This window comes from Orycteropus afer, unplaced genomic scaffold (genome assembly GCF_000298275.1).
Source record: "Orycteropus afer afer isolate SDZICR_OR568_19922 unplaced genomic scaffold, OryAfe1.0 scaffold00118, whole genome shotgun sequence".
Lineage (NCBI taxonomy): Eukaryota > Metazoa > Chordata > Mammalia > Tubulidentata > Orycteropodidae > Orycteropus > Orycteropus afer.
The window spans coordinates 1,238,960-1,261,792 of NW_006921705.1; the positions used below are offsets into that span (position 1 = coordinate 1,238,960).

The following is a 22,833-nucleotide window of genomic DNA, read 5'->3' on the forward strand; positions in this document are numbered from 1 at the left end:
GGTAAGGAAGAAGTCAAACTATCCCTATTTGCTGATGATATGATCCTATACCTAGAAAACCCAAGAGACTCAGTAAAAAATCTACTGGAACTAATTGAGAGATTTAGCATCATGGCAGGATATAAGATCAACATCCAAAAATCAGTTGGATTCCTCTACACCAGAAAAGAGATTGCCAAAAATGAAATAAATAAATAAATACCACTTATAATAGCTACCAACAAAATAAAATACTTGGGAATAAATCTTATTAGGGACACAAAAGACCTGTACAAAGAAAACTATTAAACACTACTTCAAGAAACCATAAGAGATCCACATAAATGGAGGAACATACCATGCTCATGGACAGGAAGATTGAATATTGTGAAAATATCAATTCTACCCAAAGCAATTTTTCATTCAATGCAATCTCAAGCCAGATCCTATCAGCATTCTTTAAGGATATGGAAAAAACAATCACTAACTTTGTATGGAAAGGAAAGAGACCTTTGATAAGCAAAGCATTATTGAAGATGAAGAACAAAGTAGGAGGTCTCACACTCTCAGATCTCAAAACCTACTATACAGCCATAGTAGTCGAAACTCCCTGTTACTGGTACAATGGAAGGCACATAGACCAATGGAATTGAATTGAGAACCCAGAAATAAATCCATCAATCTATAATCAGTTGATATTTGACAAAAGACTGAAGTCCGTTAAATGGGGGAAGAGAATATTTGTTTAACAAATGGTGCTTGCAAAAGTGGATATCCATTTGCAGAGGAATGAAACAAGATCTGAACCTCACACCATACACAAAAAATTAACTCCAGATGGATTAAGGACTTAAATGTGAAACCTAAAACTATAATATTCCTCAAGGAAAATCTGGGGACAAATTTAGGGGCTCTAATTTATTACATAAATAGTGAAGCATAACCCAAAATGTACAGACAGAAGAAAATAAACTAGATGAATGAGACCTTCTAAAAATTAAATTTTTATGTGCTTCCAAAGAGTTCTCCAAAACAGTCAAAAGGGAACTTACAGATTGGGAAAAAAAATATTTGGGAACGATATATCTGACAAGGGACTTATCTCAAGACTTTATAGAAAATTCCAGCACTGCAACTACAAAAAGACAAATAATCCAATTAAAAAATCATCAGAAGACTTGAATAGACACTTCATAAAAGAGGATATTCAGGTGATCAACAAACATATGAAGAAATGCTCACGATCATTAGCTATTAGAGAGATGCAAATCAAAACAACAATGAGATACTATCTTGCCCCAGCACTAGTAGCAAAGTTCAACATGATAGAAAATAACAAATGCTGGTGAGGACAGGGAGAGATCGGGACTCTCATACACTGCTGGTGGGACCGTCAAATGATATAACCACTGTGGAAAGCAGCATGGTGATTCTTTAAAAAGCTGGAATTAGCAATACCATTTGACCAGCCATTCCATTACTATGTATATATCCTAAAGAAGTGAGAGCCAGGACAAGAACAGATATATGGATACCCATATTCATCGCAGCACTATTTACAATAGCAAAAAGATACAAACAACCTAGGTGCCCATCAACAGAAGAATGGATAACCAAACTGTGGTATATACACACAATGGAATACTATGCAACCCTAAAGAATAATGTAGAATCTGCAAAACACCACATAATGTGGATGAATGTGGGGGACATTATGCTGAGTGAAATAAGTCAATCACAGAAGGACAAATATTGTATTAGTCCTTTATAGTAAAAAGTCAAGGAAAGTTTCTATATGGAAGGAAATTTTCTTTGTTGATTACCAGGGATGTGGTGGGGGGACCTGTTAGATAGGTAGAGAAAAGTATTGATTTGGGTGAAGAGAAAGGCAATGTATTAAATGTGAGATCAATATGATAGCATCGAGGAAGAGGAACACATAGAAAAGTGCTTGGGAGGTATAGACATCAAAGATGAGCCCTTTTGCACATACAGTACTTTGTTGTCAGTGAAGGCAAGCATTGCTACACATGTAGATAGACAGCCGGACAGGCTGAACTATTAAGTATGTCTATGCAGGTGGGAGTGTGCTCATGACCATGTATAAGGTTGGAAGACAATATTTCTACAACTGTATTTGTATATTCTATAAAAATTCCAAGGTATGTAGTAGAGCTGACAAGGGACAAATTTGTAGTCTCTTCTTGGTCACAGCCAGCTACCCAAAGGGGGCAAGTAGTTAGCCTTGTGGGCTGGGGACCATAGTCACAAGGGACATCATGTTCAACTGGCATAATGTACTACACAAAAACATTGTCCCACATCCTACTTTGGTAAGTAGCGACTGGCATATTAAAAGCTTGTAAGTGGCCATCTAGGTGCAACAATGGGTCTCTCCTCATGCAGAGCAAAGAAGAATGAAGAAAACCAAAGACATTTGGAAACAATTAGTCCAAGTGACTGGTACACCATGTGATTCTTAACCTATATGACTATGAGACCAGAAGAACCAAATGGTGCCTGGCTACCACTGTCAACCATTCAGAGGGTGATCTATGTTGGAGATCCTGTATAGAGTGGGAGAACAATGTGAAACAAAACTCAAAATCATGTGGAAAAGAAAAGAAGAGACCAGGTTTGCTAGTCTGATAGAGCCTGATGGAACCACTGAGACTATGGCCCTTAGCTGCCCTTCAGGTCTGGAATTGAACCCACTCCTTTAGCTCCCAGTCGAACAAAAGACAGGCATATGAGGTGATCAATTACATTAGGTAGATACACTCATTGGAGAGATCAATCATGGAAGAATAGAAGGGCTGTGTATGCACAGGGAGACATCTCAGGGGAACAGCTCAGGGGGCAGGAGTGCATGGGAGAAAAGGCAAGAGGTAACTATGGGGTGGAAGTTAGAGAGGAGCTGTTGCATTGTGGGAAATTGCAGTCAATGTCATGAGACAAAAGTGTATTTCAGCTGTTATATGGAAAATGAATCTGTTCTGTAAACTTTCACCCAAATCACAATAATATATATATATATATATATATATATATATATATATACACACACACACACGCCGACTCGACGGCACATAACAACAACTATATATATATATATATATTTTTTTGTTTGTTTGTTTGTTTGTTTGTTTGTTTTTGTTTTGTTTTGTTTTTAAAAAAAACCTCTATGAAGCACACTTCTACTCTGACACACACCAGGTTGCCATGAGACACAATCAACTGGAGGGCTATTGGCTTAAAGTGTGAATATACTGTCTTACACTGAATGCTGCTTACAGCAGAGCAGAGGAAGGTATTTTAAAATTGCCTTGTATGTCCTACACCAGGGAGAAACTCAATTCCAGAGGGGGTAGGGTAAAATTTACCAAGCATTGTTGAGACTTAAAATAAATATGACCTTTAACCCTGAGTCCTTTTTACACAGTCATAGTTTCAAGTTAATATTTGCATTTTATCTGTGAACATACAGATATCTGTCTTTTAACATCCAGGATAATTTCTGTGAAAGAGGAAATTATTTCATATTATAGTGTTCCCATAACATTGAAATCATGTCTTCGGAGCTCAATCACTTTGTGAGACCCTGAGTCCTGGGGCCTGTGCTCTCTACTGCTACACTCTCCACCAACTTCTCTTCTCTCTAGGGCCATTGCTTTTGCTGAGAAGAGTGGGTAAAAAAGTTAAATTAGCTTCCAACCCAGAGGTACTGGTGTCCCTGCTGGCTTCAGCTGTTGCAGTTGTAGGGGTTGGAATCTGAGTTCAGAACTAGGGTCTGCAGCCCTATGAGCTGAAGGAGCTTCCACCCTGAAACCCCTACCTCAGCTCAAACAGTGAGGATAGGGTCCAACCTATCGTTGGGGAAAATGGTGGCAGTAGGGGTTTATCAGGAGTCAACTTCTACCCCATCCCCTGTCTCTCATCACTGAGGACACCTCCTGGAACCCATCACCACCACCGCCATGAGGCCCTGCTTCACCTCCATGATCATCAACATGACAAATCCTCCTCCAACCCGGAGGTATTTTCAGCCACAGCCAGAGGAGGAGCTGTTGAATCTAGATCCAGAAGACAAACAGGAAGCCCAGATTGAGAGAAACACCTCCTGGCCTGATTTTGAGTGAGAGGAGGCACCACTGTCTCCCCAGACAAAGGTTCCTAAGGTGGAGTTGTGCCAGATGCTGGAGATCCTACGGGCCCTTCCTAGGAGACTCAAGTGTGGGGACAGCTTTGGGCTAGAGACCAATTTGGAGCAGCATGCAAACCAATTAACAGAGGTGGACCCTGCATGTTGAAGATGGTCCCCTGGTGTATGATACTGATATCATAGGGAACCTTGGGGACCCACGACACCTAAGTGGACTGAGTTGGACAGCAGCTTTGGCCTGAGCATGGGCTTTTGGGACTGACAGTGGGGTGTGCTGGGTAAAAAGCTGCACTGCTCTGAGACCTGTGTCAAGAGCTTCAAGCACAGTTTGCTGCTGCTGAAGTACCAGAGCATCACACAGGCAAGCAGCTGTATGCCTGCCACACGTGTAGCAGGTGCTTGCGCAGGCTGGTCTGGCGTCATCCAGAGCCATTGCAGCTGCATGGACTAGAGGCCAAAGGAGTCTGGCCATTGCACAAACGCTTCAGCCATAACTTGCACTTCAAGCAGCTACTGTGCATCTAAATGTAGCTAGTGTGACCAGAACTTCAGCCAGAGCTCCAACCTGGTGTGATACAAGCTGCTGTACATGGTAGAGAAGCCATACACCTGCAGCCAATGTGACAAGATGTTCATCTAGAGTTCTGCACTCATCAAGCACCAATGCATCCACATAGGTGAAAAGTTCTAGAGTGCCACAAATGTGGCAAGGCCTTCAGTTGCTTCCCCCACTTCTTTTTGCACCTGCAGATCCACACAGGCAAGAAGCCCTTTGACTGTAGCACCTGTCCCAAAGCCTTGGGTCAGAGCTCAAACTCACCAGGCACGGCACCAGAGGTTGTACTACTGGGAGTAGATAGGGCAGCTGGCCCAGGTGAGGGACATTACCTACATCATATTTCTAGAGGAAAAGGCTCCTTCCCACCTGCCCTCCTGCATGCCCGCCCAGCTCTGCATGCCCAGTGTCCCTAGTAAATCCCTTTTGATTGCTGAAAAAAAAAAAATTGGAGATCACGAACATTGTTCTAATGGTCGTTATACAGCATAGACATACACTTAGAATTTAGAAAGAGTACCAATGTTGAAAATGGATGTTATGTAGATACCATAAATTATTAATGTTTGAATAGTTGGAGATAAAAAATGATGAAAAAATAATATGATAATATGGAAGATTTTCAGATAGTTTGACTTTGATTTAGCAATATCTCAGGACTGTTGATGAGTCTCACTAATAACATGACAAACTACCACAGGAAATACATTCCCTGCTTATCATTATCAAAGGATGACTCTCATGAAACCCATTGATCAAAATGAAACATTTTGAGAAATGATAAGAATATTGAATCTGAAACTTACTTTCGCATTCTATTTTCAGATAATAAGCATGCTCTCTGTAACTTTCAGAAGACTCAAGAGCAACCCCAGATTCTCTAATTTATCTTACATTCAAATTATCTCAAGTCTGTATCCTTAACTCTTTACAGACATCCAATGACACCTTTGAGATTCCCCTTATGCTGACGGGAAATGTAGTATTAAGGAAGAGGCTCAACTATGAAGATAAGACTCGGTACTTTGTCGTCATCCAAGCTAATGTGAGTATTCAATTTCTGTAATGTCTGTCTGTGAGCTTATAAACTAAAGAACTCAACCCAAATGTCATGAGCACTCTCCGAGTTCTTGGTGCAATTTCTGGCCTAAACAGGTCACACTTGCCCTCGCTGGAATTTGTATTTCATATTGTTCTAGGTGGGGGATGGGGCTGGTCTGGAGTTGGAGAATGGTTTCCCGCTCATTGTACTCCTCACTCTCTGAACCCTTCGTATGCGTTGCCCACTCTCCAAACTTTTTATTTATTTATTTATTTTAAGATACCTATCAGTATCTATAGCTTCATGTTTATAGGGGAGAATGATAGCCATATCTTTATAATATCTTTCTAGTTATTTTTTTGAAAAAAAAACATTTCTCTTTCTATTTTATTCTCCTATGGGTAAAATAATGCATAGCATAAACCATGCAATTTGAAACCCACATATTCTCCTGGAGTCTTAAGAAGAGTTGAAATGTAAGCAATCAATTTTGACATTAAAGTAGATGGTATCTAAGAGGTTAATTAGAGGGCTGAGGATAAATTATTGAATATTACTCAGCTTTGATCTGTTTTTGCTTATGGCACAAGGATTTGATTGATTTGCAAAGAGAGAGCCCTTTAAATTACTTGCAATTGGGTGGTTTCTTTTTATCAATGTGAACATGCTATGATTCTTAATTAAGCTGAATGAGTTTTGATTAATACACATTACAAAGCTGACTGTTTAGGTTTGTAAAAATGCTTGCAATATTATTACTCATGCCATTATCTTAAATGTGGTTATACAATGGGGAAATGATTGATTTTAGAAAAAAATAAAAAGGAAACACAGCCTAAGAAAAGGAAGTTTAAAGAAATATAAGGATCAATGGATTTCATTTTGGTGAAGTTTTCAAAATACCTTGTTACCACAAAATCCAGTTTTGATGTACCCCTAAATTACAAAGTAATCAAAATCTCTCTTTATAAATATGTTTCCTTCAAAGCCACTTATCTTTTGTATTACTGTTATTTGGAGGCAAATACTAAGTGTTCTGGGTTACCCAACTAATTAACTGTCAGGGAAAAAAAAGTTTCCATTTAATTTGCAATCTTAACAATAATAATTTCTGATTTATCTTATCAATAATAGGGCTATTCTATATTTTCTCAAATATAAATTATCTAGACGGGAGGCATTAGCTCTCTTTCATCACAGATATTATTCTTGAAAATATAGTAGTATTTATATCTCTTTCCTCAAGAATATTCAAGGAAAGTATGTAAACATTGCAAAAATAATTAATTTGGTTAAGTAAAAATATATGGCTGAACTTTTAGTTTTAATCTTCTCTAAACAGCTTTTCAGTAAAAATAAGGGGAAAAAAAAATCTACCCTGGCATCCCCTTTTTGTCTACTTCCTGCTGATGTGGGCAATATGAACTAATTTTATACTCTTTGCTTTTGGCTTTGCAGTTTATTATGTGGAGAGTAGAGGGGAGATGGTAGGAGGGTGACAACAGTCTGAGGGAGCAAATATGTATAAAATGTTCAAGTAGAAATGATATGTAAACATGGGGAAATGTAAAAATTCACCATAATCTCTCTCAGGTATGCACAAAAGTTAAGAGAATTATATAAATGCCTCAAAAAAATGCTTAAAAACAAATAAACAAAAAGACTTACTTCTAAAGTTTTAGAGCAAGGTCATTTGTTCCGTGCTGTTATTTTGTTTTTTAAGTAAAAAAAATTTGAATAGAATCCAGTTATTAATTTTTAAACTGTACTTAATGATATTCAATCTATCATTGACAAACAGAAGCAAGACAAACATTCATGGTCTTAGGTAACTGAATGAAGGCCAGTATTTTCAGGCCAAGTCTAATTATGTTGCAATTTCTTTTTTCTTTTCATTCTATCCTGAAAATATTTGATAAAGTAATATATGTAACTATGAAGGAGTCTGGTAGGTGCTGTTAGCCATTTTGTTAAAATACTACTGGAATATAGAATATTTAAATGTTGGAAGTCTATTCATTCCAAGGCTCTCATGATATTACCACAAAAATAAATCAGAACGTGGGAATGTCTGTTTTGTGCTCATTTTCAAGACTTTTTATGTATAATTTATTAAAAAAAAAAAAAAGTTGGTGTTCCCTGAGACTGTTGTCCCAAATTTGCAGGCCTGGTGATTCTCTCTCAAGGTGTATGGTTGTCTCTGAGAGGTTACTCCAACTCTGTCTTCTATATTAGAAAATTTCTGTTTTCATTTTATATAATTTCAGGTTATGTGTTAGAATCCACATCTCTCCTGCACCCACTGAAAACAACCTATACTTATTTAATACACTGTCAAATATCAAACAGCAAATAACAAATGAATTAGAAATAGCATATGTCACTACTTTGATCAAAGAATAGTTGATAATTGAAATATTTCACAGCAAGGAGCATTTGATTAAAATGAAAAAAAATGAACTTCCACTGATTATCTGACAAGCTAAATTAGCATTATCATATTTGAATTATTTGTAATTTTATAAAAATTGGCTTTATAAAAAGATTGGCTCATAATAATGAGGTATTTATCTCTGAGTTAGTTATGAAAAATAGCTTTTCTCTGATGGTCTAATAGTGTTCTTAGTAAAGCATTGATTAAAACTCTCTACCTATTTAGTAAATAAATTCAAAACATTTGAATACCTTTGGTACATCAGCTACCATATTAAAATATGTCTGAAAAAATTGTACATTTTATTGTCAACAAATAGGGTGATAAGATTGAATGAACAGTACCATACCACCTCCCTTGTAAGACTATGACATAATATTCTTGAATATTCTTGAACTTTCCACTGAATATTTCTTATGGCTTTTTCATTCTGTGTTGAAGTTATATTTATGCTTTTAATCTTTTGTGTGTTGATTTTTGTACAGCATTATTCTTTGTATCACCTGCAATTTCTTCCATCTAGCTGTATCACAATTTTCAAATAAATAATAGTACATATTTTTTAAAAAATATAAGTTAATTTGTTGTTGTCATTGTTGTTATGTGCTGCCAAGTCAGACCCAACTCATAGCAACACCTCCTTGGGTTTCCAAGATGATATCACTATGAAAGTAGATTGCCCAACTTTCCTTCTGAGGAGTGCTTGGTGGGTTTGAACTGCCAGCTTTCTGGTTAGCAATCAGATGCCTTAGTTTAATATTATTAAATGCTGAAAGCGGGAGCTCTGGTAGCATAGTGGCTAAGACACTTGCCTGCTAACCAGACGACTGGCGGTTCAAACCCACCAGCCACTCCTCGGAAGGAAGGTTGGGCAATCCTACTTCCGTAGTGATACTGCCTCGGAAACCCAAGGAGGGGTCCGACTCGACGGCACATAACAACAACAACAACAAATGCTGAAAGCAGAGAATATCACAAAGATGTTTGCCTGTGCTTTACTGACTACGCAAAGGCATCCAAATGGATGAAGTTGTGAAGAATAAGATTCCAGAATACTTCATTTTCTTCTTGTGGATGATGTACATGGACCAAGAGGCAATCTTTAAACACAACAAGGGGATACTCTGTTGCTTAAAATTAGGAATGGTAGAAGTTAGGGTTGTATCCTTTCATCATATTTATTCAATCTGTATGCTGTGCAAATAATCTGAGAAACTGAACTATCTGAGGAAGAAAGCAGTGTTAGGATTGGAAGAAGACTCATTAACAGCTAGCAATATCGATATGATACAACTTTCCTTGCTGAAAGTGAAGATGACTTGAAGCATTTACTGAAGAATATCAAAGACTACAGCTTTCAGTATGGATTATACCTCAGCATAATGAAAAAAAAAAATCCTCATAAATGCACCAATAAGCAACATCTTGATAAAGAGAGAAATGATTGAAGTTGTCAAAGATTTCATTTAACTTGGATCAACAATCAGCACTTATGGAAGCTGCAATTAAGAAATAGAATGACTTTTTGTATTGGGCAAATCTGCTACAAATGACCACTTTAAAGTGTTAAAAGGCAAAACCAGATGTGGAGTTTTTGAGAATCTGCACTATCATCACAATTATCCCGTGATAAATATCTAAAACTGTTCCAAAATAAAAAGTTTACATTAAAAATTAACTACACTTTGCAGCTATAGATCCTTATAATTACATATTTTCTTCCTGCTCCTTACCATCCTTTGATAGCAAAATATTATTTTATTATGAGAAGTAGCTTTTGTAGTAGCAATACACAGATAACAACTTTGCTTGCTAAAAGTGAGGATGACTTGAAGCACTTACTGATGAAGATTAAAGACTTCAATCTGAAGTAAGGATTACATCTCAATATAAAGAAAACAAAAATCCTCACAACGGGATTTTTGCATCACATAATGGAGAAAAGATTGAAATTGTCAAAGACTTCATATTACTTGGTTTCACAATCAACACCAATGGAAGCAGCAGTCAAGATATTAGATGATGTATTGCACTGGGCAAATCTGTTGCAGAAGACCTCTTCCAAGCGCTGAAGAGCAAAGATGTCTCCTTGAAGACTAAGGTGCACCTAATCAAAGCCATGGTATTTTCAATCACCTCTTACACATGTGAGACCTGGACAGTTAACAAGGAAGACCAAAGAAGAGTTGACATTTTTGAGTTGTGGTGTTGGCAAATAATACTGAAATTACTATGGACTGCCAAAAGAACTAACACATCTGTTCTGGAAGAAGTGCAACTGGAATGCTCCTTAGAAGCAAGAATGACCAGACTTCATCTCATCTACTTTGGTTATGTTGTAAGAAGGGCCTATTCCCTGGAGAAGGATATCATGCTTGGTAAAGTAGATCAGTGAAGAAGGTGAAGGCCCTCAATGAGATGGATTGACACAGTGGCTGTAACAATGGGCTCAGGCATAGCAAGGATTGTGAGGCTGGCACAGGACCAGGCAGTGTTTCATTCTGTTGTACACAGGTCACTATGAGTTGGAGCCAACTCGACAGCACCTAACAACAACAACAAAAGTGAATTATTTAAACTCAAATTAGGTGTTTTTTTTTTTCTTTTTAATTGTTTATAAGCTGTCTCCAAAGAGACTCAGTGAAGAAAATTCCTAAATATTCACTAAATCCTTTACAAAACACATTATCCATCTTATACAGAAAAATGTTAGATAAAGGCCCAAAGTATCGAAGCTTAGATATTATATTAAAAAAAAAAAAAAAATGGATTTGAAGACAAATGGATTTTAACTTGCATCTAGCGTTATCACTTTCGAACTGTTAGGTTAAGCAGTTTACCTATCAATCATGGGGAAAAAAAAAAGAAAGAGAAGTAGCCTTTGTATTTATACCATTTTATTGAAATGTTGTTCTCCCCCCAGGACCGTGCACAAAATCTGAATGAACGACGAACCACCACCACCACCCTGATGGTGGATGTTCTGGATGGAGATGACTTGGGGCCAATGTTTCTTCCTTGTCTCCTTGTGCCAAGCACTCGTGATTGTCGACCAATAACGTATCAAGCCTCCATACCTGAATTGAGAACTCCGGTAAATATACTCTCATCTTTTCCCTTTTGCGTACCTTATTAACCCAAATAGGATCCTGTTCAAGTGTTTTGGAGACCAAAGAGTGAGAATAGCAAAGTTCACTAAATGATTATTGAATGCTATTCATTGCTAAAAGCCATTTTCAGAGAGTGCAGATACATTTTTCAGTCATGATGCATACTTATATCTTTTGCAAAGTAAAAAGCATGTCCTGAAGGAGCAGTCATTTTGACACTGATTGCTTTATTTCAGTTTTTCTACCTATAAATTAAAACACAGTTCAGTTGCCAATATATTCTAGGAAATTTCAAGAAATAACTGCAGCATTTCCTTTAATTTATACTTGAAAAAAACCCAATCCTAAATCTGAGGATACAGAATGAAGACACAAAAACAGGGTACTCTGTTAGCTCCTTAGAGTTCTGAAATGTCATTGCAGATTAAGTTTGACTGTTTGGAGGTGGAAGCTAACCAGTCAGGAAAGCAAATATCTATCCCTTACAAATGTATATTAAAGGATCACAGCCATGAGGCATGCATACATATTATCTATGATTGGTTCAATATTCTGTGTGTGTTTAATGTTAATGAAACTATAAATTGCTGCCAGCTTGGCAGTCACACTTTGAATGTCCCTAGATGATAGATACATATACCTAAATTTATAAGGCAAATATATATCCTTCCAAAGCTAAAACAGTAATTTCTGCCTTAAATAGAAAATATTCTCTTTTAAGAGAAGTCTAATTCCTGAGAGCCAACCATTTGACTAATATCTGCTGTTTTTCTTAAGGGAGCATTGTGCTCCCTGAGTAACTAAAATGCTTCACAACACAAGAATTTGTTAGAAGATATGTGATTACTTTTCAAATCATGAGTGAATTGTATTCTGGGATCCTCTCATTTTCTGATATTTTGAAGAAAAGAGGAATTCCTACTCCTATCCCAAATGTAATTTACATTGCATTTTACTTACTTCAAAGAGTGTTTGTCCAAAGTTATATCTGTATGTCTTACTCATGGAACTAGTTGTCATCCAGTCAACTCTGACTCAAGGTGGCTGTGGTAGTTAAGATTGTGTGTCAATTTGGCTGGACTTGGATATGTGATTGGACAGCTGGATGTAGTTATTCTCCATGATGAGAATGACAATCAGTTCCTTGGTGGAATCTACTGGAGCAGTTGAATAGCTGCTTTAGGGATGAATAGCTGCTTCCCATATATAAGAAGCAGCTTGGAGGAAGGTCTCTAGCGTTTTGGCATGCTGCATGTAGCTCAGTCATTGTTCAGCAGCTTACCACACCCTGCCAATCGTGGGACTTTTTCTGGACTTGAATTAGTGGCTTGCCATGGTATTTGGTAATATTGGGATTGTGTCTTTTTACTTGTCAACCTTGGGTTTGTCAGCTTCAGCAGCCAGCAGCTGCCTGAGTAAAGAGATGCCTCCAGCTTCAGTGAGCCAAGAGCAAGGGGCAGGGCTGAAACCCAAATTTGAGGGCCCTTCACCCAGCCTTTAAAGCCTAGCACTTTGAACTCAGACATCTAGCTTCCAAGATTGTAAAAGAATAAACCCTGTTTTTTCAAGCTTTCCCATTTGTGGTATATTCCTGTCAAAGCAGCACTAGGTAACCACACCAGTGGCCCTTGTGTGTCACAGTGGAACTGTGCTCTATAGGGTTTGCAATGACTGATTTTTCAGAAATAGATTACCAAGCCTTTCTTCCAACGCATCTCTGGGTATATTCAAGTCTCCAATCTTTTGATTAGCTGCTAAGTATGTTAACCTTCTCCACCCAGAGACTCAATAGAAATGTATCTGAAAAACAGCTTAAGAATCACTTTTGCTTATCTACATTCTCCAATTTAGCTAGCATAAATGAGACTATCGAAAGAATAAGTGTTGTGGTGTACCCGTAAGGAAGAAAATATAATCTTTTTTTATTGCTTACAAAACAGTCTAATGCAGAATTTATCTGTACAGTCAAATAAAGATTAACTAAAGTTGTATGTCATTATACTATTTTGTCCAATACCCAAAAAAAGACTACTACAAATTATCAACATTCTTTTTTCTTTATAAAAGCTTAGTTGAAATCTTGAGGAAAAAGGTAGTATTTTTTAGCATTAAGTAATGTTCCTGTGTAATTCAAGTACCTGGTGTGCCAGTGAGCCCATAGGAGAAGATATATATTGATATTAAAATAATTCACTTAAAATAATCAATCTGAAGAAACGTGTAAGAACTTACTAATACATTGAGGGAAGCCAAGGATAGGCTGCTGCTTGAGAGGCAGAGATTGTTGACTTTCTTTAAATAAAGGATAAGTTGATTTCTATTCCCCAATACAAGCCCCTAAACTTGGGTTTATAGATATGTTTAGCTTTAAAGAGATGACTTAATACTATGATTCTCACACCATTTATATTGGGTTGTAATAACCATACACAGACAGATGACTGTCTCATTTTAAACATTATTTTGATTATTCATGGCATTTTTTTCTTCCTCGCTTTTTGAAACTATTGAACCAATTCTTAACATTTGTGAAAAAAAGGAGGTTTCAGTTCTATTCAAATATATACTTTTGGAAAATATTTATTCATTAAGAGGCATAGTTTTATATCATGCAGAAGAAAATTAAATGAAGCTTGTTAAATTAGGTCCTTGTTCAGTCTGTTGCTACACAAGAAACCACCCGAACTTAGTGGCTTAAAGCAACAACGATCCATTATTTTGCTCACAAAATTGCAATTTTAGCAAGACTTGGGGGAAATTCTTATATCTGATTCTCACATCTTCAGCTAAGGCATCTTCTGGTGACTGGATAGCACTTCTGATGGTTTACTTATGTGCCTAGAAAATTAGTTTTGGCTGTTGGCATGGAGCTTAGCCAGGACTGTGGGATAGTGGTGTTATTTCTATTTCATGTAGGCCTCTTGTATGCTATCTGGACTTCCTCAAAGCAAGGTACCAAACTCCAAAAGCAAGGTTCCCAAGACAGGTAGGCAGAAATTGCATCATCTTTTATGACCCAAGAGAAATAGACCCTTTTATGAACTAGTCCTGTAATTGCATAGTATTATTTCAGCTGTAATCAAACTTGTGCCATATTCAAGGTATATAAATACAGACTCCATCTCCTGACTAGAGGAGAGTCCAGACACATTGTAAGAAGAAAGTATGAAGAAAATTTTGTTGTGGCAACCTTTGGAAATTAAAGTCAGTCATAGTATTAGAATCATATTTTCATGAACTTTTCTTCAACATTGCTATTTGAATTCGTCTGGATCACTAGGGCTAAGACCCTATTGAGTTGCACGTGCAAATTGGTGTGTTTATTTTTGTTCTTTCATTCTTTTTTATTTTCTTTTTCTGTTTTCCTTTACATATTCAACTAAAATTTCTATAAATTTCAATAAGTAAGATCTCGCTATTCAGAATAAGAGAACTACCCATTTATGTCAGCTAAACAGGAGATGATGACTCTAATTATATACTTGCTGATCCTTTCCCAAACTAATTCTTCAAATTTTGAAAGGTTTGACACCTGCTCACCTTCTGTGTTCATGTGAAATTTTCCACCAATTATCTCAGTGGTATTCTTGACTTGAGAAACCATTCTTGACCCCACTACAATGCACGAAGATTTATCAGTTCAGAAATGTAAAAAATGATAATATAGCACAGTATTTAACTCATGAACTAGAATAGGATAAAACTAAAAATGTACTATATATTGAAATTAAATAATTATATGTTAGTATGAACTATTCTCCCACACAAAGCTGTCTCTAACCACAATTATCTTTATAAAGATTAAGATTACTATTACATTAAATATGCAAATATCAATTTGGTGCCCTAAGGGAATTAAAGCAGTCAGTTAGTCCTGTGCTAATTGTTATCTATTGATTATTTGGTATAAATTGACTGGATCCTGTTGCTGTCAGTTGATATCAAGTTGGCTTCAACTCATGGCCACCTTATAGATAACAGTACATGGCCCAGTCTGTGCCATCTTCATGATCATTCATGTGTTGAGTCCATTGTTTGGTGCTTTCCAAACTAGGGGGGTTGTCTTCCAGTGCTATGTCCTCTGTCAGCTTGTTGTTGTACAATGGTGACTTATGTGTTGACACATGGCCTAAGACTGTATTGGAAGCTATGTCATTAGTATTTCAAGTACCAGAAGGGTTCCCCTGGTGGAAATTTCAGTAGAACTTCCAGACTAAAACAGACTAGGAAGAAAGGCCTGGATCTACTTCTGAAAATTGTTGTTGTTGTTGTTTTGCCATCGAGTCAGCCCCAACTCATAGCGACCCCTCCTTGGGTTTCCAAGGCAGTATCACTACGGAAGTAGGATTGCCCAACCTTCCTTCCGAGGAGTGGCTGGTGGGTTTGAACCTCCAGCCTTCTGGTTAGCAGTCAAGTGCTTTTAGCCACTATGCTACCAGAGCTCCTCTGAAAATTAGCCAATGAAAAGTTTATGGATCACAACAGAATATTTTCTAACTGAACCCTAATATATGACAAATTCTATGATAATTGAGAAGCCTGGGATACTGCAATGAGATAAAATCCTTCCAAAATATATTACATATAAGCTTATATATGTAAATGTATTCTCACTTTCTGATGATCTTAAAGTTGTTTTTATGCCTATAAAATTGAAATTTTCCAGCATTATGGAAAAAATCTGGAGAATTTGGAGAAAATAGAGGCCAAGAGTCTCTATTTCCAATAGAAGCATAACAATGACATTGTTAACTCTTAAACATTTCTTTATTTGAACACTAGCATACAGCTGTTTAAGGACCCCTGATGGTGGAGTCCATGGGAGAAAGATGTGTCAGTCTACTTCCATAAAGATTTGCAGCCTTGGAAACCCTATGGGACAGTTCTATTCCGTCCTGTATGGTCTCTATGAGTAGAACTCAACTTGATTGCAACAGGTTTATTTTTTTCTTTGTTTCTTATAGATATGTTTGTTTGGTTGGTTGTTTTGTTTTTGGTGAGTAATTTTCCCCCTCAAAAGAAGTGGTATGAGATAATTGGAAAATTATCTATGTGTTTACTTTATATACCATATTTATTGCACTATGTAATTTTCAGTATTTCAAACTAGTTGCTTAGCAGACATAGTCATCTAATAACTCAAATATGTGCCTTAATTAATTCTTTTCTCCTCCTATTTAAAACCTTGGTTTAGTCCCTATAATCTCTACTCATAAATACCTTCACTGCAATCTTTGTCCTAAATCAAGCTTTCACATATCTGTCAAAGATAGCTTCTGCACTTTATTTATGGTGTTTTTTTCCTTAACCTTTTCAGTGAAGCAGTTTCAATTACTAGAAATGTGGTGGTGATTTTCAGTGATCTACAACATTTATAACATTCCCTTGGCATGTACTCTCATTAAATGTGTTATAATTTGACAACTCTCTCCTCTCCTGTCTTTTATGAAATTACTGACTCTACTCTTTCCTTTCATGGCCCTTTATCTGAGTTTTTAATCTTGAGCCTTTGATAACTTTTTTTTTTTTTAAAACCAAATCTCCATGCTTCTATACTTCATTTTTTGTTTATTATTAACTCTTAAGCATTTTGCAGTTTTTTATCCTTTGTAGTTTTATCTCACTATAGTTTTCCCAAGATTGATCAAATCTACAATAAGTTCTCATTTACCACATTAGGGATGACCTATACGTGTGTCTTTTGATTTGAAATCTCTCCTGAATTCCAAGCTTACATTTATCACAATTTCTGGATATTTTCAACAGATGACTCATTATCCTTTATAATGTGTTCTAATGCATCCAAGGAGGGGTCACTATGAGTCAGCTCCGACCTGACGGCACATAACAACAACAACAACAATGCATCCAAACCCACTTTCATATTACCTGCTCTTACCTTGGGGTCATTATTGATTTAGACTTAGAAATCAATGAACCCTATGAAAACTCAATCAATTTTTAAAGACCTTTTCTGTACTACCTGTTCTATTCCTTCCTATTTCTACTACCAAAATACCCAGGTAAAAACATACTATCAAATAATGAGCCCCAATTTGCAGTCTTTCCCTCCTAAAACCACCATCCAACTAAAGCCAAAGTTATTTTTTTCTGAAATACAACACTGATTTGATATTTTGTGGTTTATAATAAGAAGTTTCAATGTTTTCCATCATTTCCAATGAACTCCAAGGCTTTTGGCATATGATTCAAAGTATTTTCTTGTCTGACTGCTTTATAGTTACATTGTTCCTCATTCTCAATAATGCAAATTGTGTAAGCACAAAGTTTTGAATATGTTTCTGAACTTCCCTGAGTATTATCTTCCTTTTTCTCTAGTTTTTTTTTCCCCCATATACTAAACTTATTTATTAATATTCATCTCATTGGATCTGAAATGATACTTCTGCAAAATCAACAGTTTTTCTCTGTGTTCCATTGTATCCTTAATATGAGTATTGAATTCCTTATTGTATTATATAGTAGCTTGCAAAATTCTCTTTTGCTCAACTATGAATTCCTTAAGTACCCATTTGTCTTGATATCCTAATGCATAGCCTATCAACTTTACATAGATCTTCAATAAATATTTAATTGAATCAATTAATTGACTCATATTTAAAGAAATATATAATGTGCATGTGTTAGGTAAATTTGTAGGTCAACTTGGCTGGGTCTGGTTGAGTGGCTGGGCAGCTGGTGGTAGTTATCCCCACAATGACACTTGAAATCAACTCCATGGTGGGATCTATGACAAGCAGCTGAATTATGATTAATATACTGAATCCCAATACCTTTGGAATGTGGTCTGCTTCCTGTATATAAGGAGAAGCCTTGGGGATAGTCTCTAGTTTATGGCACACTTGCTCCCTGCATATAGCCATGTCATTGTTCAGCAGAGTGCCATGCTCTGCCAAACTTGGGACTTACAATGGACTTGAATTAATGGTCTGCCATGTGGTTTGGTAATATCGGGACTGTGTCTTTTTCCTTGTTAACCTTGGGCTTGGCAGCCTCAGCAGGCAGCAGCTGTCTGAGTGAAGAAAAGCCTTTAGTTTCAGTAGGCCAGGAGCTGGAGGCAGAGCTGAAGCCCAAGGCTGAGAGGCTTTCACCTAGCCCCTAGAGCCTGGCACTTTGAATTTGGACTTACAGCCTCCAAACTGTAAGAGAATAGACTCCTGTCTGTTAAGGTCATCCATTTGTGGTATATTCTTGTCAGAGCAGCACTAGGTAACCCCAACAGTGCACCACAAGACAAAAAAGTAAACTCACTGCCATCAGGTCAGATCTGACTCATAGCGACCCCTCCTTGGGTTTCCAAGGTGGTATCACTACGGAAGTAGATTGTCCCACCTTCCTTCTGAGGAGTGGCTGGTGAGTTTGAACTGCCAGCCTTCTGGTTAACAGTCAAATGCCTTAGGCACTACACCACCAGAGCTCCCAATACGCACCTAGGCACTAGATACAAACATGAATAAGCATACGTATTGCCCTCATGTTCACAATGAGAGTATATTAATCATAAATATGCATACTTAAAAAGTATGTATATGTTTGTGTGTATAGTTATTTATTATACAAATATACCCACACACTAAAGTCAAGTTGATTCTGACTCACAGTGGCCTTGTAGGGCAGAATAGAACAGCCCCATAGGGTTTCCAAAGCTAAATTTTTACAGCTTTCTTTCTCCTATGGAGTAGCTGGTGGGCTCGAACCACCAAAGTTTTGGTTAGTACCTTAGGGCATTAACCATGATGCTACCAGGAGTGCTTGTCCCTTATACAAATATACCAAAAAAACCAAACTCACTGCCATCGAGTTGGTCCTGACTCATAGCAACCCCTCCTTGGGTTTCTGAGGTGGTATCTCTACAGAAGTGGATTGCCCAATCTTCCTTCTGAGGAGTGACTGGTGCATTTGAACCGCCAGCCTTCTAGTTAGCAGTAAAGTGCCTTATGCATTACACCACCAGAATTCCCTACAAAAATATACTATATACATATATATATATGTTCCGTAGTGATTACTGCTTTGGAAACCCAAGGAGGGGTCGCTATGAGTCAGGTCTGACTCAACAGCCTATAACAATAACAACCTAATAATGGGGCTGCTGTATCAAATGGTATTTTTAATTCCAGCTTTTTAAGGAATCACCATACTGCTTTTCACAATGATTGCATCATTTTAGAGACCCACCAACAGTGTATGAGGGTCCCAATCTTTCCCGATCCTTGCCGCCATTTGTTAATTTCTGTCTTGTTGAACTTTGCTATTAGTCCTGGGGCAAGATGATGCATCATTGTGGTTTTAATTTGCATCTCTCTAATGGCTAATGATTGTGAACATTTCCTCATATATTTGTTGGCCACCTGAATATCCTCTTTGGTGAAGTGTCTATTCATGTTCTCTGCCCATTTTGAATTGGATTATTTGTCTTTTTGTTGTTGAGGTATTGGAGTTTTCTATAAATTCTAGAGATAAGTCGCTTGTCAGATATATCATTGCCAAATTTTTTTCCCAATCTGTAGGTTCTCTTTGGGCTGTTTTGGAGAAGTCTTTGGAAGCACATAAAAATTTAATTTTAGAAGGTCCCATTCATCTAGTTTATCTTTTGCTGTTTGCACATTTTGGGTTATGCTTGACAGTCTATTTATGCCATAAATTAGGGCCCCTTAATGTGCCTCTATTTTTTCCTTGAGGAACTTTATAGTTTTAGGGTTCACATTTAAGTCTTTGATCCATCTGGAGTTAGTTTTTGTGTATGGTGTGAGGTACAGATCTTGTTTCACTTTTCTGAAAATGGATATCCAGTTTTGTCAGCACCATTTGTTGAAGAGACCCTCTCCTCCCCATGTAATGGATTTCAGCCCTTTGTCAAAAATCAGCTGACCATAGGTTGATGGATCTGTTTCTGGATTCTGAATTCTGTTCCACTGGTCTATGTGTATGTTGTTGTACCAGTACTAGGCTGTCCTGACTACTGTGGCTATAGTAGGTTTTGAGATCTGAGAGTGTGACACCTCCTACTTTGTTCTTCTTCAATGGCGCTTTGCTTATCCAGCATCTCTTTCCTTTCCATATAAAGTTAGTGATTGTTTTTTCCATATCCTTAAAGAATGCTGATGGGATCTGGATTGGGATTGCATTGAATGTATAGATTACTTTGGGTAGAATTGACATTTTCACAATGTTCAATCTTCCTATCCATGAGCATGGAATGTTCTTCCATTTATGTAGATCTCTTATGGTTTCTTGAAGTAGTTTGTTATAGTTTTCTTTGTGCAGGTCTTTTGTGTCCCTCATAAGATTTATTCCCAAGTATTTTATTTTGTTAGTAACTATAATAAATGATATTGATTTCCTAGTTTCCTATTCAGCAATCTCTTTGCTGGCATAAAGGAATCCAATTGATTTTTGTATGTTGATCTTGTATTCCAACACCATGTTAAATCTCTCAATTCGTTCCAGTTTTTTGTTTTTTTTGTTTTTGCTGAGTCTCTTGGGTTTCCCAGGTATAGGATCATATAATTAGCAAATAAAGATAGTATTACTTCTTCCTAACCAGTTTGGATGCCTTTGATTTCCCTTTCTTGCCTTATGGCCCTGGCTAGGATCTCTAATACAATGTTGAATAGAAGTGGTGGTAGAGGGCATCCTTGTCTGGTTCTGTTCACAAAGGGAAGGGTTTCAGTCTCTTTCCATTGAGAATAATGTTGGCTGTTGGTTTTGCATGTTGTTGTTGTTGTTGTCATGTGCTGTCGAGTCGCCCCCGACTCATAGCAACCCCTCCTTGGGTTTCCGAGGCAGTATCACTATGGAAGTAGATTGCCCAACCTTCCTTCCGAGGAGTGGCTAGTGGGTTTGAACGGCCAGCCTTCTGGTTAGCAGTCAAGTGCCTTAGGCACTATGCTACCAGAGCTCAGATACCCTTTATTATATTGAGGAATTTTGCTTCTATTCCTATTTCGCTGAGAGGTTTGTTTTTTTTTTTTTTTTTGGTCAAGAATGGGTATTGGATTTTATCAAATGCATTTTCTGTATCAATTGATAATGATCATGTGGTTCTTTTCCTTTGTTTTATTTATGTGATGGATGCTTTGATTGTTTTCTAATGTTGAACCATCCTTGCATATCAGGTATGAACCATACTTGGTCACACTGTATTATTTTTTAGATATGTTATTAGAGTCCATTGGCTAGGATTTTATTGAAGATTTTTGCATCTATATCCATGAGGGATATAGGTCTGTAATTTTCCTTTTTAGTGATGTCTGTGCCTAGTTTTGGTATCAAGGTTATTCTTGCTTCATAAAATGAATTTAGGAGGATTCTATTCTTTTCTATGTTTTGGAATAATTTGAGTAGGATTCGTGTCAATTCTTCTCTGAGTGTTCGGTAGAATTCTCCAGTGATCTCAGCCAGGGCTTTTTTTTTTTTTTTCGGTAAATTTTTAATGATTTGTTCAATTTCTTTTCCTATGTGTCTGTTCAACTTTTCCACCTCTGTCTATGTTTGTTTATGTAAGTAGTATGTTTCTAGAAATCTGTCCATTTCTTCTAGACTTTCAAATTTGTTGGAGTATAGTTTTTCATAGTATCCCAATATTATCCTTTTAATTTTGGTTGGTTCTGTTGTGATGTTTCACAAGATGTTTCTTATTTGTGTTATTTGTATCCTCTCCCACTTTTCTTTTGTTAAATTTCCCAGTGGTTTGTCAATTTTATTAATCTTTTCAAAACATGAACTTCTAATCTTATTGATTTTTTTTCTATTGTCTTTCTATTTCCTGTTTCATTTATTTCTGCTCAAATCTTTAGTATTTCTTTTCTTCTAGAGACTGCAGTTTTTTTTTTTTAAATTTTTTTTCAGCTCTTTTTCTAATTGTTGCAGATGTTGGGTTAAATTATTGATTTTGACTCTTTCTTCTTTTTTGAAGTGTGCATTTATTGCTATAAATTGGCCTCTGATCACTGCATTTGCTGTGTCGTAAAGATTTTGGTACATTGTGTTTTCATTTTTGTTTGATTCAAGAAATTATTTAATTTCATTTATTATTTCTTCTATTACCCAGTCATTTTCTAGGAGGGGGTAATTCAGTTTCCATGTGTTAGCTAATTTATTGTTGATCTTCCTATTGTTGAGTTCTAATTTGAGTTCATTGTGATCTGAGAAGATGCTGTGCAGTATTTCAGTGTTTTTAAATTTATTATGGCCTAACATATGGTCTATCCTAGAGAATGTTCTATGTGCACTGAAAGATTGTATATTGTGCTATCTAGGGGTGAAGTGCTCTGTAGATGTCTATAAGATCAAGTTGGTCAAATGTATTGTTTAATTCTTCTGCATCTTTGTTGAATTTCTGCAGTATAGTAATTTACTTAGTGTGGCTTTTCTACCCATAAGTCTTTGTAAACTCCAAGGTGGGATTTTCTATGAGCAACTGAGGAGCTCCTGATTGCTGAAGTTGTCCACCTGGAGTATTTCTGTTGGGAGGGGCACAAAACAATGTTCTGGGAGGTGCCCACTCTCTCTCAGGTGCTTAGAGTT

The 22,833-nt window shown here is 36.8% G+C and overlaps 1 protein-coding gene across 1 annotated transcript in view; it reads left to right on the plus strand.

Annotated features, from left to right (window-relative positions):
- The window catches only part of PCDH15 (protocadherin related 15), a 1,158,626-nt gene that overhangs the window by 404,062 nt on the left and 731,731 nt on the right, over positions 1-22,833 (plus strand). Inside the window, exons 7-8 of the mRNA XM_007944018.2 lie at positions 5,632-5,742; positions 11,097-11,267. Of these exons, the coding sequence (XP_007942209.1) occupies positions 5,632-5,742; positions 11,097-11,267 (282 nt within the window). The remainder of the gene's footprint in view (positions 1-5,631; positions 5,743-11,096; positions 11,268-22,833) is intronic.